This window comes from Gorilla gorilla, chromosome 9, assembly GCF_029281585.2.
Source record: "Gorilla gorilla gorilla isolate KB3781 chromosome 9, NHGRI_mGorGor1-v2.1_pri, whole genome shotgun sequence".
Classification (NCBI taxonomy): domain Eukaryota; kingdom Metazoa; phylum Chordata; class Mammalia; order Primates; family Hominidae; genus Gorilla; species Gorilla gorilla.
This window is the reverse complement of record NC_073233.2, coordinates 115,215,051-115,234,777: the sequence shown is the minus strand read 5'-3', so window position 1 is coordinate 115,234,777 and position 19,727 is coordinate 115,215,051. Positions and strand designations below refer to the sequence as shown.

Sequence of the window (19,727 nt, the reverse complement as noted above, 5' to 3'; positions counted from 1 at the left end):
ATTACATATCTACAGTAATCAAGACTATGTGATATTGGTGGAGGGATAGACATATAATTAAACCAAATAGACAACCCAGAAATAGACACAACCAAATATTCTCAACTGAATTTGACAAAGGTGCAAAAGCAATTCAGTGGAAAAGGGATAGCCTTTTCAGTGAATGGTGCTGAAGCAATTGGACATGCATAGCAAAAAACTTGAATATCAGCTTAAACCTCATACCTTATATAAATATTAACTCAAAACAGAACACAGCCCTCCATTGTAAAGTGGAGCACAGCACTCCAATGTAAGGTACAAAACTATAAAACTTTTGGGAGAAAAACAAGATAAAATTGTCAAGATCTTGGGTACACAGAGTTCTTTGACTTGACACCAAAAGTATAATCCATGGAAACAAAAATTGATAAATTGAGCTTTGTCAAATTAAAAACTTTTGTTCTGCAAAATACTCTGATATGAAGATGAAAAGACAAATTATAAACTAGGAGAAAATATTTGCAAACCACATACCTGGCAATGGATTTGTATCTAGAATATATAAAGAATATTTTTATATTTAGAATGTCAAAATAGTAAAAACAATCCAGTTAGAAAATTGGCTGAGCGCAGTGCCTCACACCTGTAATCTCAGGACTTTGGGAGGCTGAGGCGGGTGGATCACCTCAGGTCAGCAGTTTGAGACCAGCCTGGCCAACATGGCGAAACCTTGACTCTACTAAAAATACAAAAATTAGCCAGGCGTGGTAGTGCACGCCTGTAATCCCAACTATTGGGGGGGGCCAAGGTGGGAGAATCACCTGAACCTGGGAGGTAGAGTCTGCAGGGAGTTGAGATCGCACCACTGCACTCTAGCCTAGGTGACAGAGCGAGACTCCATCTCAAAAAAAAAAAAAAAGGGATAAATGACATGAAGAAACATTTTGCTGAAGAGGATCTATATTAATAGATGGTAAATAAGCATATAAAAATGATATTTAATATCATTGGCCCTTAGGAAAATGCAAATTAAAATCACAATGATAAATTAGACCTATCAAAATGTCAAATAAAACACATTGACAACCCTAGATGCTGGCCAGGATATGGAGAAACAGAATTGCTCTTCTGTTATTGGTAGAAATGTAAAATAGTATGACCACTTTGGAAAACAGTTTGGCAGTTTTTAAAAATATGAAATATGCAACTATCATAGGACTCAACTCTTGCACTTCTTGGCATTTATTCCAGAGAAATGGAGTTATATTTCCCCAAAAACGTGTGCACAAATGTTCATAGCAGCTTTATTTGTAATAGTTAAAAACTGGAAACACCCCAGATATTCTGTAAAGGTGTATGGTTAAACATACTGGGCACATCCATATCAGGAATACTCTCAACAATGAAAAAGAATGAATTGTTGATGCATGAAACAACCTGGGTGGATCTCCAGAGAATACGCTGATTGAAAAAAGCCTAATGGCTACTATTAAAAAGTCAAAAAACAACAGATGCTGGTGAGGTTGTAGAGAAAAAGGAACACTTATACACTGTTTGTGGGAGTGTAAATTTGTTCAACCATTGTGGAAAACAGTGTGGCAATTCCTCAAAGACCTAGAGGCATACCATTTGACCCAGCAATTCCATTACTGGGTATATACCCAAAGGAATATAATTCATTCTGTTTTAAAGATACATGCACACATATGTTCATTGCAGCGCTATTCACAATAGCAAACACATGGAATCAACTTAAATGCCCATCAATGATAGACTGGATAAAAAAATGTGGTACATATACACCATGGAATACTATGCAGCCATAAAAAGGAATGAGATCATGTCCTTTGCAGGGACATGGATGGAGTTGGAAGCCATTATCCTTAGCAAGCTAATGCCAGAACAGAAAACCACACACCACATGGTCTTTCTTATAAATGGGAGCTAAATGATGAGAACACCTGGACACATGGTGGTGGGGAACAACACACACTGGAGCCTGTCCGTGGGTGGGAGGTGGGAGGAGGGATAGCATCAGGAAGAATAGCTGATGGTTGCTAAGTTTAATACCTAGGTAACGGGATGATCTGTGCAGCAAACTACCATGGCACACGTTTACCTATGTAACAAACATGCACATCCTGCACATGTATCCTAGAACTTAAAGTAACAGTTGAAGAAAAAAAAAGAAAAAAGCCTACCTCAAAAGATTACATGGTTCTATTTATGTAACATTCTTGAAATGTCAGAATTAAAGAAATCAGGAACACATTAAGGGTGAAGGCAGAAGAAGGGGGAATGAGGACTGGGTAGGGTGTGGAATGACTGTGACTGTAAAAGGGTAACAGGAGCTGGCCATGGTGGTGTGCGCCTTTAGTCCCAGCTACTCAGGTGGCTAATGGGGGAGGACTGCTTGAGCCTGAGTACGAAGAGGTTGTAGTGTGCTATGATCACACCTGTGAATAGCCACTGGTACTTCAGCCTGGGCAACATAGCATAACCACATCTCTAAAAATAAAAGGAGAAGAGAAAGTAAAAGGGTAACAAAAGATCTTTATGGACAGTGTTGGAATTGCTCTCAGTGTTGACTATATCAATGTCAATATCCTGGTTGTGATATTATAGTATAGTTTTATAAGATGTTACCTTTGGGGAAACTGAGTAAAGCGTACATGGGATCTCTCTGTATTATTTCTTATAACTACATGTGATCTGTAATTACCTCAAAACAAAATGTTTAAATAAAATATTAAAAAGTTATAAATCAAGCTGACAAATCTAAATAAAATACATTTTATCTTCCTACTTAAATATACTTTCATAAACTCTTACAAGGCCAACTTTAGTTTAAAATTCTTAGACAACTTGATCTTGAACTCCTGATCTCAGGTGACCTACCCACCTCGGCCTCCCAAAGTGCTGGGATTACAGGCATGAGCCACCGCGCTCATCCAGAATTCTTAGACAGCTTGGGGGGTTCACAGTAAGACATGGTGATGTGGACGGAGCTGGGCTCTGGCATCCAGCCTTCAGCCTGCTCCCCTTTCTTTCGATCCCTAGCTCCATCCTGTACTACAGGGGGTGTCATGTGAGTGCATGCAGACATCCTGGACCACTCAGCTCCATTCAGTCACCCTCTACAAACAGCTGCCCTTTAGGCCTAGGAGTGTGAAATACACACACACACACACACACACACACACACACACACACACACAACACACACCCCCACAACTGATTATATGTGTGTGTATAGTTGTATAATAATACTTAGTTCCTTGGGAAGAGAAAACCCTATTACTTTTCAACTTTAGTGTATTTGGCTTTCATATGCTTTATAGGACTGCATTATATGTGAAAATAGAGGACTACCTGAATATACAAGGTTATTAGTGATGGGTCAGCAGACATAGGGAACCAACAAATGCAGATGCTGTGAGCATAGGAAAACAATTGGAAGTGAATTCTCATGTATTTCTGAGTTTAAGGATGCCCATCTGCTCAGAGTATCTCTTTTGGCTTATGGATATTTTCCTATGATTGTTCTGTCAGTTCTGCATGTTTTACCACCTAAATTTGATTTTTATCACTTCTTTCTCTCATTTTACTGAAACTATTTCTAATATATACATAGTGGGTTTCAGTTTTTTTAAAAGTCTTGCTTAAATATATGAAATTATATAGTAGATTTAGAAAGTAAAGTAACTATAACATTGCAGAGTTCAGATATTACTATTTATTTTATTTATTTTTCATTTTAAAGGGATTTGTACTTTTTTATTAAAGTTTTCATATTTCAAATATCTTGAAAATGCTTGATTTTGAATCTCCTTTAAGTGTTTTCTTTACCTAGTTCTTTTTTTTTTTAGATGTTCAGAAAATCATTGGTAAATATGTTTGAAGATAAAGGATTAGACTGCATTTTTTTGGAAACTAATATGAGCATGAAGAAACAGTATCACATGGTTTATGAATGTATTCCTCTTCCCAAGGAAGTGGGTGACATGGCTCCCATCTATTTTAAGGTATTTATAAGTAGTCTTTGCATATACACTTATTTTTTGCTATAGTGCTATTTTACAAATATTGTTGTCTTTATTAACATATTTTTCTCCTATATACTTACATCAAAATTTATATAAAGAAATGAAATAGGCCGGGCACAGTGCCTCACTTGGAAGGCCAAGGTGGGGAGATCACCTGAGGTCAGGAGTTCAAGACCAGCCTGGCCAACATGATAAAACCCCATCTTCACTAAAAATACAAAAATTAACTGGGCATGGTGGTGGGCACCTGTAGTCCCAGCTACTCAGGAGGCTGAGGCAGGAGAATCACTTCAACCCAGGAGGCGGAGGTTGCAGTAAGCTGTGATGGCACCACTGCACTCCAGCCTGGGCGACAGAGCCTGATCTTGGCTCGCTGCAACTTCTGCCTCCTGGGTTCAAGCAATTCTCCTGCCTCAGCCTCCTGAGTAGTTGGGACTACAGGCACGCACCACTACGCCCAGCTAATTTTTTGTATTTTTAGTAGAGATGGGGTTTCACCGTGTTGGCCAGGATGGTCTCGATCTCTTGACCTCGTGATCTGCCCGCCTCAGCCTCCGAAAGTGCTGGAATTATAGGCGTGAGCCACTGCACCTGGCCTACACTAAACCTTTTATGTGATCATTGAAGATGCTTTTATATTGAATGTGCTATATTACAGTGTCAAGCCAAGCAACTGGTGCCTTTTAAATAGGTAATAGCACTGTATCTGTTCTATTTAAATAGAACTTATTTGAACGTTATTTTATCTTTAAAATTTGCTTCATTAATAACAATACTGTGAAAACATGAGGTTATTTTATATTTATCACTCTGGCTTTTCTTTCTTTTAAATATTTCTTTACCATAAATAGTAGTTACATTGCTTAGCATAGGAAGTCTTACTCCATTTCTATGTATTTTCTCCCTGCATTTTAAAAAATTCTTATTTTTTAAATTACAAATTGACAAATTATAGTTATATAAATTCTGACATCAAAAACAAAATGTGTGAGGGGTAAATAAAAGCATTGAGTTGCATGCAATCAAAGTTAAGTTGCTATCTGCTTGAAATAGACTTATGCTTCCTGGACTTTTAAAAAATAGGCTTTATTTTCTAGAGCACATTTTTTTTCCTGTATTTTTACTTCTTCATTATATGAGCAGAAATAGTTCAAGTCCTTGGTTGCCAGAAAACATGTAAATTACTCTGTTGCCTTTTGGAAGAAGAGCAGTAAAACTAAATGAATTTATTTAGTAATCTCTATGAATGCAGTGCTATAAATGAAACTTTATGATCACAAATTATGTTTCATATTAAATTGATTGGTCTTATTAAGGATTGCCATGTAAAGTTGAGCTCAAGTTAGTATAACAGTTAAGAATGAGTAAAAGAATATTATCTTTGGCTAATGGTAGGATTTCAAAAATTTAAGAAGTTCTTATTTTAAATAACTAAAAGCCTTAATGAGTTCAGACTAATGGCCTACTGTGTATAATATACCCCATAATTAATTTGCTATATTACTTGTTATAAGCTGTTTCTTTTTATTTACTTACATGTTTTTTTTTCACTTAACAAATGGGTATTTCTTAGAAAGCCATAATGGAATCTGATGAAGAGTGGTCCATGAACAAGAGGTTGATAGATCTCTCTTCAAAAGATATCAGAAAGTCTGTAAGTATGTTTTTTCCTGGTAAAAGAAATTACCCTAGTGCTCAGGATCTTTATTAATTTCCATGTCTTAGTTGACAAAGGGACCATTTGGTTGAGTGACTGAAGGCAAAATTACTAGTTCGACAAATGAAGTTATTTTTATCCTACCTGGTCTAGAAAATGCTTATTTGTTTGTAGAGGGTTTTTATTTGTTCACATGAATGTTTCTTCCTGACCTTTGGCCTTCTGCCACTGTAGTCCCTATAATTGGCTGTGGCAGCTATTAGAGTCTGCTGTGAGAACTGCTGTGGTGAGCTTCTCAGCCCCTGTGGGACAAATGGTGAGAAGGGCCTTCTTGAAATATATTGTTCTGCAATTATACTGAGAGAAAAATTTTCCTAGATGTTCCATTTTGAATTTGGAACTCATTTTCTTTTTCTTATACAAAGGTTCACTATTATGTTCCTATAAAACTATAAAATAGTAGTTGAGTTAGATTGTGGGTTCTTTTGGAGACTTGCCTTATCATACCTCATAGTTTAATCTTTATTTGTAGATCAGCTTTTATGTACAGGTTACACTTGAGCACGTCTGGTAATGATTTTTTCTCTTTTCTAGAAATACAAATTAAATGGAATGGAATAGAGATTTAATAGAAGTGTGGTTCGTTTTTGTTTTTCTATTCAAAAAGTAGTTTATTCTACAAATATTTATTGTGTGCCTGATATTTACCAGGCATTGTTCAAGATGCTTTTGGTACACAGTGGAACAAAACAGAAAGATTCCAGACTTGATGGAGATTATAGTCTAGTGCTGGGGTTGGCAACTCAAGCCCTGCATGCTAAACCCAGTCTTCTGCCTGTTTGTGTAAATGCACTTTTATTGGAACACAGCCACACTCATTTGCTTAGATATTGCTTATGGCTGCTTTCATGGTACAAGGGCAGATTTGAGTAGTCCCTACAGAGAACGTATGACCTGTGAAGCCTAAAATATTTTATTATGTGGTCCTTTTCGGAAAAAGTTTGCCAGTCCCTATTCTAGTAGGTGTCACTGGACTACTTCTCCCCCATTTCTTCTTTTGGAAAGCCAGACTCCTGTTACATGTCACGTAACTAATAGGATTCCTTATTACACTTACTATATTCCAGTCAAAAGATTCCATTTTATTACATTATTCAAGATACATAGTTTTATTTTAGAGGTAAAACATTATCTACAATCATTTTCTCTTCTCTGCTGGTGAATTGGGCCAGACAACATATTAAAAAACAAAGTAGAACAAAACAACAACTCTAAATATACTGTTTACTTCTCTCCTTTATGTGCCTATAGAAAAAGGCATTTAATGTACATACATCTTTTGTGCTACATTTTTCACGTCTCATGTTATAATTTCTCATGCTGTTAAGTATTCTTTCACAACATAGTTTTAATGACAGTTGAAAATATTTCAAAGGAGAAAAAAATTTGATTTATTAGTCCCCATTTTCTATACTGTGTATACATTTTCTTACTGGTGAACTATCTAGTGTCTTATTATTTGTTTCTTTTTTAAAAGCTTCTTGAGTACCTGAATTAAGTAGCCAGGAGGTCTTAATATTTTAACTTAACATTATGAAACATAAGAAACACAGATATTGTAAAAATGGCAGTTGTATATTCAGTTTTAAAGAATTTCAAAGATAGCAGCAATTGCCTTTATTAAGGCATCACATAGTATTGTATCTGAGACTAGCTGAGGGTTACAGTCAATGAAGGATGAGCCAGATGACCTCTTGAGATCCCTTTTACCTTTTTTTTTTTTAGACAGAGTCTAGCTCTGTCGCCCAGTGACAATCACTCCACCTCTGAGGTTCAAGTGATTCTCCTGCCTCTGCCTCTTGAGTAGCTGGGAGTACAGGAGCGCACCACCACGCCAGGATAATTTCTGTATTTTGTGGAGACGGGGTTTCACCATGTTGGTCAGGCTGGTCTCGAACTCCTGACCTCGTGATCTGCCCGCCTCCGCCTCCCAAAGTGCTGGGAATACAGGTGTGAGCCACTGCACCCAGCCCCTTTTAGCTTTAAGATTTTATAATTATGTGGATGGAAGTAAGAATGAGAAGAGTACATAAGTATAAGAATAATTCCAAAGGAGGTCACTTTTTGGTTAATAAACTTTCCATTATCTTTTCAAAAATTAATAAAAGTATTTTTGAACATGAAATGAACAATACTGAGTTATTTTAACATTATTATTACTTCTGAAAGAACCTTATTATACTTCTTTTAAAAACTTTATGTCCTTAATAATTTCATGAAATATTTTGCCTGCATCCTTCAGGGTGGGGTGGTTTTTTTTTTTCACTGTGTAAATTCTTGGCTTATAATAGAGATTCACGTATATGTAATCCATTCTGATTTTTACAAATTTATGTTTTTCTTTGCTGTATGAAGGTAAGCTTCTCTTTATCTGCCCATTTTGTTCATTTTCTTTGGCCCATTTGCTTTCTTTTCGGTGTAGTGTGAGGTTCATGGAAATAAACAGGAAAAACAGATCTGAGTGTTCAATGCAGAGGAATTGCATGATAATAAGTAACTGTCGAGAAAAGCAGTCATTTTTCACAAGGCTGTTTTAGTGAGATTGCATGAGAATTCTTTCTGAACTTTAAAAAATGGTATTTTCAGTTTAATTTTGTGATAACTATAGCAATTGAAAAAACATCCAACACTTAGAAATTGATGTTCTAAACTAAGGAAAGCAGTTCTCACGAAAATGTGGGTTTACCAGAGGCCTTCAAACTCAAGGATACTTATAAAAAGTCAGGAGTAACATCTGGAATAAAAATGAAAAATCCAAATACGTCTATTTTTCTACCATAAATAAAAAGTTTTGCTTTAATTCTGTCAGTGCCTTTAAAGAGTGGTGCCAGAGTTCCAAATGCATTTCCTCTGACTGGCCAGTGCAGAAAAAAGGAAGTGCTAAATGTACATATACTTTGATACTAGAGCCTTTGCAATGCCTGCTAACAACTCTTCTAGCAAGCAGCGGGTTGTACACTTTTTGCAGCCTGCAGGGAGAGAATAGAGAAGCTTGTGACAGCAGTTGCCTTTGTGTGAAAGTAGTAGTGTGTTCATTGTGCCATCTTGGCAAATATGGCATAGGTTGTTGAGCCTTGGCATGTATATTGGTTTCCTATTGCTGCTGTAAGAAATTACCACAAACATATTGGCCTAAAACGCCATAGATTTATTTCAAAAATCTGGTGATCGTTAAGTACAAAGTGGGTTTCTTTTGGCTAAAATCAAGGTGTCAGCAGGCCTGCATTCCTTCTGGAGGCCCTAGAAAGAATCCATTCCTTTGCCTTTTCTAGCTGTTAGAAGCCACCTGCATTCATGGCTTATGGCCCCTTCCTTCATCTTCAAAGCCAAGAGTGTAGTATCTTCCATCTTTCTCTGACTCTGACCTTCCTATCTCTCTTATTAGTGTCCTTATTATTACATTGGGCCTATCTGGATAACCCAGGAAAATCCCCTCATTTCAAGATCCTTAATAATATCTGCAAAGTCCCTTTTGTCACCTAAGGCAGTATATTCATGGCGAATTGAGGACTAGGGCATTTCTTCATGTTTCTCATGAGACTCAGAGATGTTAATTAACTTGTCTGAGGTAACACACTTATAAGAATCAGAGTTGCAATTGGAGCCTTGTCTGTCTCTTTTACTTTGTTTTTTTCCTAATAGTCAAGGTCATAACATGATTATTATATTTAAAAATGTGGAAATATAGAAAAATTAAAGCCACAAATGGTATCCCATTTCTCCATATTTAATGTTATATACTATTTCGTGAACAGATTTTTACGTGTGCTTTTTAAATAACATGAAAAACTTTTTATAAGCCCTAATTTTAGTTGCCTTATAATATTTCAAGGCGACCACTCTCCACTATACCATACTGTGCCCTTCTACATTGTGCCTTTTTAAAAAGGACACAATACACAATTTGTATGGTTAAGTAGGACCATGTGATTCAGTGCCCAAATAAGTAAGTACAGACTATATGAGGGAATTAGAGAGGAGAAATGTTGCTATAAATTGACCCACTTGGATAATTTCTAGTGGCAAAGTTTGGGCTTTGAAGCAATACTTGCAAGGACACAAAATCTACTTAATTGATAGAGAAAACAAGAATTTGTGGCTTTTCCTAGTCATGAAATAGTTTAAAATGTGTGTGTGGGGGGGGGGGGTGGGGGGGGTGGGGGGGTGTGTGTAGAGAGAGAAAGAGAGAGGGAGGGAAGGAAGGAGTAAGGAAGGGAGAGAAAAAGATAGTAGGGATTCAATCCTGGAGATATTTTGAAATAAGGCTGGTAAACTAAGTGTTGCTGTATCCACTTCACCAGCTTGTAAAAAATTATGATTGTTTTTGTATAATTTATCTTTGATAAATATATAACTGTAAAGATTCAAGGAGAGCTCTAAGTATGTGCCAGGTCCCTCTTGCTGTTCTCCATTGTGAATAGAATACAAGAAGGCATATACTTATTCTCTATTTGTGTAGTCTAAGGGAAATTATTCTTTGCATTTGTGTTTTTAAAAAGTATAATTTCCCCCATTGGTTTTCCCCAAGGACAGCAAAATAGTTGGTTTTGATTATAATTCATAGATAATGATGAACTATCTGGCTGAAAGGCTACCAAAATGAGATATTTTACTCAGAAAGTTAGGTCATTGTTTAAATATCTCTAGAACTGGAAATTCATTTTGTACATTTGTCTTGAGGAATGCTTAAGATTACTGTCCTTCCAGAGAAGAGGGGAGGGATTAAACATAACTTTCTGGTTTCATACTGTATTCCATTTGTGATTTGTCTGTTTATTTAGGTACCCAGAGGGTTACCTTACTTCTCTGTGGATTTTGGCCTTCACGGAGGGTTTGCCCATGTCATTGAAGATCAGCACAAATTCTCTCATTACTTTGGAAAGGTAGGCTCACAAATTTGATAAAATCCCAGAGTTAGCAATTTGGTAACATTTTTCTTTTGAAAGGAGATAAAAACTTTGGGCACAGTATACAAAGAAATTGGTGAGTACTGCTCCACCCAGTTTTTAGAGAGGGAATACCTAGCAACTATTAATAAAAATATCCCAGAATGTATATAACAGAGCCAGGAATGTTACTTTGGAACTAAACATTTCGTGACGGTGTCAATAATTACTATAATGGTTGTTTTTGGAGGAAGCCAGGCTTGTGTTGAGAATGATGATAATTGTTAAAACTTATTAAGGGCTTACAGTGTACCAGCTACTGTTCTAAGCATTCATTTAATGCTCACAATAATCCTATTGTGTGGATATTATTATAAATTTCACTTTACAGATGAAGAAACTGAGCTACAGAGAGATGAGGTAACTTGCCCAGGGTAATGCGCTAATAAGTGGTAGAACTAGGAGTACATATAGTCATGGTTGAACTAGAGAACCAATTTTCTCATCTTCATTTATAATTAAGCAAGGCGTAGCCAAGAAGAACGCATGACTCATTTTACGCTGATAGTTTCTGGGCAGATATTAGCATACAGATCTTTTGATTCACTACCACAGATTGCCTTCTTATATTCTGTGGGGTATAATCTTTAAATTAAAGTCTACAGAATAGTGTCAGGAACTGGAATAAAATTAATGCAGCAACTGAAACAGTCAAAAGTAGTCTGGGCAATGATTACTCTAGAAGTGAGCCTTTAATCTAGTGTAGATCAGGCCTTTCCATTCATATTTATCCCTATGTAGCCAGGCCCTCTGAAAAAGAGGGGCCTTGGTGAACTCTGCTTGGGATTCCCTATTCTCCACCCTGCTCCCCACTTTCATCTCCTGCAGAGGAACATCTGCAATGAGTAGAAATATCTGAAGAGGAATCTCAACTCCAGAGATTTGATTCAAAACTTTTTAATGCTCTTGTCCTTAGTGGGTTAACCAGCGTAACAAAGTAACATGCATCTTTGAACTGTTATAACATATTACAGAAACAAGTTTGAGAAGTGTTCAGAATTTTTTTTAACTAGAAAGAAATGTGTTTTCACTGTTCTGAAAAATCCTGTTGTTATACAGTAGAGCTTTATAACCAAAAGCTCTATGGCTGGATTTATTAAAAACAAAAACAGAAAAACAAAACAAAAAAAACAAAAATTTGGTCCTAGAAAAAAGGAAGTAAGATATCCATTTTTTACAAGTTGTATATATTAAACTGGGAGATTGCCCTTTCTTCACATATTATTCATGCATTCTGGTTTATATGATACAGTTTTGGAGTTAAAAGTAAATTTTCTCTGTCAGCATTGCGTCACTGAGCCATTTTCCTCAAAATTTGCTTTTTAAGAAATAGCCTGTGGGCTCAAGATCTCCCTGCAGTCTGCTGCTGAAGCAGTTGTTCAGAGAGCAAGAAGAGATTATGGGGATAGTCTTTCCATTAATAGCTGCTTTGATAACAGAACAAGAGTCAAGCTTATATGGTAGATGTAAGACAAAACTTGGTATTTTATAGACAATTTTAGGTAAACTTTTATAAGCTAGGCTTTCTTAAACTACATTGCTTATTTGGACCAATGCTGAGAAACTCTTGAACTAAATCTCAATTTGCCCTATTTCTCTTTTCTGCTATCTCTGTTGACCCCTTTATTTCCCTTCCCTGATGACAGGAGATTCCCTTTTCCATGAAGCATCTCCTGGTCTGTCCAACAAATAGATTGTTTTTTTTTTTTTTTTTGAGTCTCTGCAAATGGTCTGCTTTGGCACTTACCTTCTACTTTATGAGACAGTCTGCTGCATAGCTGGATTATTATTCCTCCCACCACAGCTCCAGATTCTATTCTGTCTGAAGACAACTGTGTGTCTTCACTTCACAATCTCTGTATCCCCTACAACATACGGCATTTGCTTCTGCATAGTAGGTCCCTAAGTAAGATGAAGAACCTGCATCTGAAAGATTATGTGGTTTGTGCAGGATCTCACCACACAGTCCAGTGGAGCTAGACCGACTATGCAGAATTTGATCCTTAGTCTGTTTTTTGTTGTTGTTGTTGTTTTGTTTTTTGTTTTTTGCTTTGTTACCATACTGCCCTCCCTCTAAGCATTTAAGCATTAGGAGGCTCCCCCATGTCTTTCTGTTCATGGATACTCACATGCCTAAATTTGATTTATTTCTATAGCTAACAGCACAGGAAGAGGATCATGAAGGAAATCAAGAATAATAAGCAGATAACCAAAAAGCCATTTATTATGGGACTTGAGAATGTGATTTTTTAAATGAAAGTGATATATAATTTTTGATTCTATCAGTAGGTTTACTTAAACTAGTATTACAATAGGATTTTGTTTCCTGAAAAAAGATTTCTGCTAATAGTGGAAGAAACTAATTTATAAATATACTTGGTAGCAGAGAGAGAACATTAGCTTGGGATTCAACTGCAGTTGAGCAATAAAGTTAATAATTGCTAGAAGTTGATTAACATCTTTGCAAAATTGTTTACGGGAACCTCTAATAGAGATCATATTAATTAAATTTCACTTGTTTTCCCTCCCCTTTGTTACCATCTAGTAGATGTGCTAATAAGCAACAAAATGGACAAATTGCTTGATAGGAGATGCAGCTAACTTGGACTCTTAGCATCACATGGTTTGCCTAGTTAGAATTAACTGAAAACATATTTTTTTAACTTCAACTAGTATTTATGCTTGAACATTGTCATGGAGAACTACTTGTTATATTTTATAGCAGAATAAACAGAAATAGTTTCATTTCTGTTTTCATTATTTATACATGCTTGTGTTTGTGCTTTTCTCTTTCTTTAAAAGGAAATCATAGGTGGGATGCTGGATATAGAACCAAGACTTTGGAGGAAAGGCATCCGAGAAAGCTTTGAGGATCAGAGGAAAAAAGCACTGCAGTTTGCTCAGTGGTGGAAACCGTATGACTTCACCAAAAGTAAAAACTGTTGAGGTGTACCTTCCATTTTAAAATTTTTCTTCAGATCCCATTCAGTTTTATTTCCATTGCATCTAATGAAGCAACTGACCCTCAGGTCACAGGCAGAGAGAGTCACAGCAGCAGACTGCTCTGGCTCAGTGACAACTGTACATCAGGAGATTGTGTTGTTTTCTTCTTCACCTGCTCCTATCTATGGACTTCATTTTAGTCACCATGGAGTAAAAACATATATTCGATGATCTGCTCACATTCCTGCTCTCTACCTACTTTTTGGTATTCTGAATTGTTCAGTTAATTTAGAGAAGGCCTTTTCTGAAGGGATATCTAGAAAGCATAGGAAATCCTTGGTTCAGAGGGAAGTGGGTCTGCTTCATGGTTGTTAAGTCTATTGTCTGGCTTCTTTTGCATTTTTAAAAATAAGACGATTTAATTTTAATTTCATAGGATTTTATAGAAAAGCTCTTAATTTTCTACTAGCAGTATATAGTATCACTTCTATTCTTTTTGTTAAAGGAAAAGGAAATGTCCCCAAAGTATTAAAGAATTAAATGATACTGAAAATTTGTATGATTCAAATTTGTTTTTATTTCTGGATTTTTAAATAGTATCTTTGAATTTTGGTGGTTCTAAAAGTAATTCTTCCAAATAACATATTTTAGGGTTGTTTGGGGTTTGCATGAAAGTTAAAATTTATAGCCAAATCATTGGTTTTGAGTTGTACTGATTGTCGTAAAATCTTAAGTAATGAGAGTTTTTATTTATTTATCTTTTTGTTTTGTTTTTATTTATTAAGACAGAGTCTGGCTTTGTCACCCAGGCTGGAGTGCAGTGGCCCAATCATAGTTCACTGTAGCCTTGAACTCCTAGTCTCAAGCTATCCTCCTGTTTCAGCTTCCCAAAGTGCTGGGATTGCAGGTGTGAGCCACCATGCCTGGATGAGAGTATGGGACATTCTGTTGTCCCTTACTTGATCCAAGGAACGTAATTTTTATTTGTTCTCAACTCACACCATAGTCATATTTTGTAAGTATAGGGTTTTTATGTTTTGAGTGCTACTTTTCTTTTTTTTAATGGAAATTATTGTTGTAGTAACTTTTTTTTCAGCTATTGGCTTTTTGGAAGCTGAACCTTTTTGTATGAAATGTTGGATACCTAGATTCAGTGTGAGGTGTACTCCACTGTAACTTATAACTCTACACATTGTTTTTTCTCTTTTTTAAATTATATTTTAAGTTCTGGAGTACATGTGCAGAACGTGCAGTTTTGTTATATAGGTATGCATGTGACATGGTGGTTTGCTGCACCCATCAACCCATCATCCACATTAGGTATTTCTCCTAATGCTATCCCTCCCCTAGCCCCCCCACCCCCTGACAGGCCCCGGTGTGTGATGTTCCCCTCCCTGTGTCCATGTGTTCTCATTGTTCAACTCCCACTTATGAGTGAGAACATGCGGTGTTTGGTTTTCTATTCTTGTGATAGTTTGCTGGATTATTCTTGTGGTAGTTTGCTGAGAGTGATGGTTTCCAGCTTCATCCATGTCTCTATGTTTTATGTTAGCATCTCATTGCTTCCTTAATATGTTAAAAAGCAAAATGTATGTGTTCTGTCTGTAGTTTTTTTTGATTTCATAAATAAGTTGAAGTTTAATGTTTTCAGTTTTTGAATATTTGCAACATACACTTAGGCATATATATGAAGGAGATGTTTGACAGTATTTATTGATTGCTATTTTAAAACTCTTGGCTTTGCTTCCAAATCTTAAAGGAATCAATAACACTAATTCATTCAGTCGGCAAATTAACAAACATTTGTTTGTAGAGCACTGTGTTATGTGCTGGTAATGCAAAAATGAAAAGTGCTTCCTCTACCTTAAATTATTTTATAATTTCATGGAAAAAGATATATACATAAATAATTACAGCACAATGTGATAAGTTCTCAAGTGAGATATGTGCCAAGTATACTTGAGTACAGTGCTAAAGGACTATTTCACATCTCCCGTCTCTTCATTCCCAGATTATGACCGTGCTTCCTATTTTACTGAGAAAATAGAAGCAAATAGAAGGAAATTTGTAGCACGTCTTGTCAGTATACCTGCATGTATACCTGTGAACTCTACTTTTTTTCTTCCTAATTCCAGATAAATTTTTTTGTTTTTCTTATCTAGGGCCAATTCACTCATTTATGTACTGGATTTTATCCCTTCTCAACTACTAAATTGCCTCTTCTCTCTATATTATTTTTTTCTCTTCTTTACAGGATTATTCTTATTAGCATACAAAAATATTTGTATAATATATCAACAGCAAATCCTGGCATTGCATCTCCCCTCTAGCCCTTTCTCCAGTTGACAGGAAACTCATTTTTTTAAAGTCTGTTTTCTCTTCCTCTATTCTAATTCTGTTCTCAGTGCAGTGAGGATGAAGTTCGACTTCACCCTCATCATTCTACCAAACTCTTCAGGTCAAGGTCATCGGTGACTTTCCACACTAGCAAATCCAGAATTAAAGCTCAGTGCTCATCTTTATCTATCAGCATATCCATGACATACTTGATCATTTCCCCTTTATGAAACACTTTCTTTACTTTGATTCTAGAACACTGTTTCTTATTTATTCTTCTTTCTTACTAGTTGTATTCTCTCAGTCTCCTTTGCTGGTTCCTCTTCATCTCCTCAACCTCTAAATGTTGAAATGCCTACTTTCAAACCTTATTTTTTATCCACTGCACTCACTTTCTACGGGATCTAGAAATACCATTTTTAAGTTGGCTCACAACAAATACTTCAGTGTCTTTAATATGCCAGTCACTGTTCTGCATGTAAGGGATACATTAGTGAATAAAAACTCTCTGCCTTAGTGGCTTATAGTAATAGCCATTTTATTATATCTAGTGTTTTATAGGTGAGGCATTTGATAAAGGCTCAGCTGGATGATTTGCCTCTGCTTCATGATGTCTGGGGCCTCAGCTAGAGTGGTTTAAACCCATCTGGAGATGACTGAAGCTGTATGTCTAGGTCCTCTGTTCTCCATATGGTATATGCTGGTGTAGAATATTCAACATGGTTCCTTCACTCGCATGTCTGGTGCCTGGGCTAGAATGACTGGAGCAGCTAGAGACTGGCTAGTATGACTTTCTCCATATATAGCAATTTCGTGGTAGTTGGACTTGCTGTATGGCTCTGGCTTTTCCCAGAACAACCATTCCAAAGGGCAGTTCCAAGGCCTAAGAGGTAGAAGGTGCCATCTTGGGGCCTGGGCCCAGATAGTGGCACAGCATCATTATTTTCTGTATGTCAGAGTTCACAGAGCCCACGTATATTCAAGAAGTGGGGTCATAATTCTACCTCTTGATAGAAGGAGTATGAACACCAATTTACTCTCTGGCCACAAATTTATATTTCTCCCACATGAAAATATATTCAGATCCTCTCAAGAAAGTTTCATCCCAGTCAGTAATTAGGCTTAGGCTTGAGGTTTAGGTCTCATCTGAATCAGACCCAGATGGAGATGAAACTACTCAGGTGTGCTTCCACTCACTCCGAAGATTTGTGAACATAAGATCTGCACCACCTCCACACAAACACTCACCAAACACAATAGTAAGAGAAACATACATTAACTGCAGTAGGCACATTGATGGAAAAGTAAGAAAATAGGAGGAATATAGCAGTCACTGTTCACTAGAAATTTTAAAATTAAGCATATATTGCCAGTTTCTTGATTAGGTGATCTGTCCTGCTTCATGAGAAGATTCTGTGGCTCTTTTCTCTGTCCTCTGTGCTCTTGTTTTAACCCTGAGTCAGCCTTTCTTTTTCATAAGAAGTAGCTCAAGTATTACGCTTCCAGACAAGATAGTGGCCCGATTACCTTGCTGCCTAAAACAACCAACAAACAAACTGTGTATGAATATGAAACAATGATTTAAAGACATGGGACATCATACAACAAGGTACAATGATCCCTGTGAGATGGGAAACAAATGAGATGAGTCCTACAATTGTCCTCTCTTAATGCTTTGAGAGAGTTTCCAAGCTGTAGTCCAGGATTGGGAAACAGCTTGTTGACTATCCAAGTTGAGGAAATGGAGCTCTGAGCCTAGATAGACCAAGTCAGAAAAACAGATTACTAGAGGAAGGATTGCTGTACAGAGAGAAGACACTAGAGGTATGCAGAGGGTCACCTTTGAGCATCTGTGCACTGATTAGTACATGCCTTGAGGAAACTACTCGAGGCTAGGCCAAGACTGACCTACGCCAAAAGAGTTAGAGGTGACATTTTCCACAAGCTAGAATGGAAAATGTCATGATTGATTGGGAATTGGTTAGAGTACACATAATGGTGGTGTGTAGCATAGAATAATTGTCTCAGTAATATAGAATCATTTTTCAGAGACTGAGTATTGATCTAGTAGTCTTGACAAACAAATCTTAAATATAAGAGACAAAAGGATCAAACCGTTTCCAAGCCACTTAACTGAATTCCAGAACAAAGCTAAAAAACATGTATAGGAATAAAGATATATCCAGTAGTCTACACTATGTGCCCGTTAGTCACTCAGTAGTCATCTTCATTATCAGATTGATTGTGGTGGTATTTCAGTGCTTGTGTTTAAGTAACCCTTATTTTAATAATGGCCCCAAAGCTCAAGAGCTGGCAATTTAGATATGCCAAAGAGAAGTTATAAAATGCCCCCTTTAGGTGAAAAGGTGAAAGTTCTTGGCTTAGTAAGGAGATAAAATAAATTATGTGCCGAGATTGCTAAGATCTGTGAGAACAAATCGTCTATGAAATTGTGAAGAAGGAAAAATAAATTTGTGCTAGTTTTGCTGTCACACCTCAAACTGCAAAAGTTACAGTCACAGTGCATAAGTGCTTGGTTAAGACAGGAAAAGCATTAAATTTGTGGGTGGAAGACATGAACAGAAATGTGTTCCAATTAATGGCAATTGGGTTCAGTACTGTCTGTGGTTTCAGGGATCCACTAGGGGTCTTGGAACATATCCCCCACACATAAGAGGGCACTACTGCATTGCTTAGAAGCAAGTCACAGGTTCTCCTCACATTTAAGGGGATGGAGTCATACAAGGATGTGAAAACCAAGATTAGAACATAATGGAGGCCACCTTAAGAATCTATTCACTGGCATTTTAAGGAAGTCCTGGGAGTGATGTCACCAATATGGCAGAGTAGTAGATCTACAAGCCATAATCTCCCCATAAAAAGATATAGGTAGCCATTCACAAACCAGAATAGCCCTGATAGTGCTCAAGGATCTATTTAAGAATCTGCAGCAACACACTGGAGAAAAAAAAAAGAAGAATATCCACAGAAAGGATTGCTGTTGAAATTGGCATACTTGAGGCACCAGGAGATGGTTAGGAACGAAGAAATGCAGAGGATATTGGTATCAGCTGTACAGGTGAACTGCTGTGGTTCCCAGGAGCCTGCTTTGCAGAGGACAGTGGCATCTTTTGCAACAGAGGTAACCAACAGCCATTCCTTTCCAGGAACCCCATAGAGGGAGATGTGGCTGCACACTCCCATAACCCCTAAGAATCAGTTGCTCTTGTGCTATTCTGGGACTGGAGCTGCCACATTTCCCATCCCTGTGCATGCCCCCAACCTCTGAGCTGTGGCTGTTCCACAAGTGCCCTCATTCCTGACCCCTTCTCTGAGGGTTTACTGTGTGTACCCATGTCTCATACACCAGAACCATAGCAAGCTAGATCATGTGTGGGTCCCAGAGCCAAGGTCTCTCCGTGCATGCCTGTGCTCTGGGTACAAACTTAGCTGCCATAGAGAGCTAGCTGGCATCCCTAACCCTGCAGCCACTGTAGCTCTATTCATGCCCATAGTCCTGTCCCAGGTTCCCTAGCTTACCCATTACTTCATAAGCACCAACATGCAAGTGGGGGTGCCTTCATCCCAGCACCAGTGCCATTAATGCCTTGGATCCCAGAGCCATAGACCCTCTGTGCATGCTCATACTTCAAGACTTGGCTCCATGGCTGCTTTACATGCCACTCATCAGACACCTGTACCACTGCCACTGTGAGCAGGCCCACAAGCCAGACCTTGTGCCAAAAGAGATCCCAT

The 19,727-nt window shown here is 37.3% G+C and overlaps 1 protein-coding gene across 3 annotated transcripts in view; it reads left to right on the top strand.

Annotated features, from left to right (window-relative positions):
- Positions 1-14,189, top strand: part of CWF19L2 (CWF19 like cell cycle control factor 2) — a 125,526-nt gene extending 111,337 nt beyond the window's left edge. For 2 of the 3 annotated variants that reach the window (XM_004052071.4, XM_019037689.3), the window contains exons 15-18: positions 3,852-4,007; positions 5,602-5,682; positions 10,527-10,628; positions 13,494-14,189. In XM_004052071.4, coding sequence (XP_004052119.4) covers positions 3,852-4,007; positions 5,602-5,682; positions 10,527-10,628; positions 13,494-13,637 — 483 coding nt within the window. In that variant the 3' untranslated portion in view covers positions 13,638-14,189. Of the gene's footprint in view, positions 1-3,851; positions 4,008-5,601; positions 5,683-10,526; positions 10,629-13,493 lie in introns of those variants that run through there. The other variant, XR_010129192.1, reaches the window with a different exon arrangement.
- Positions 14,190-19,727: the final 5,538 nt, after the last annotated feature.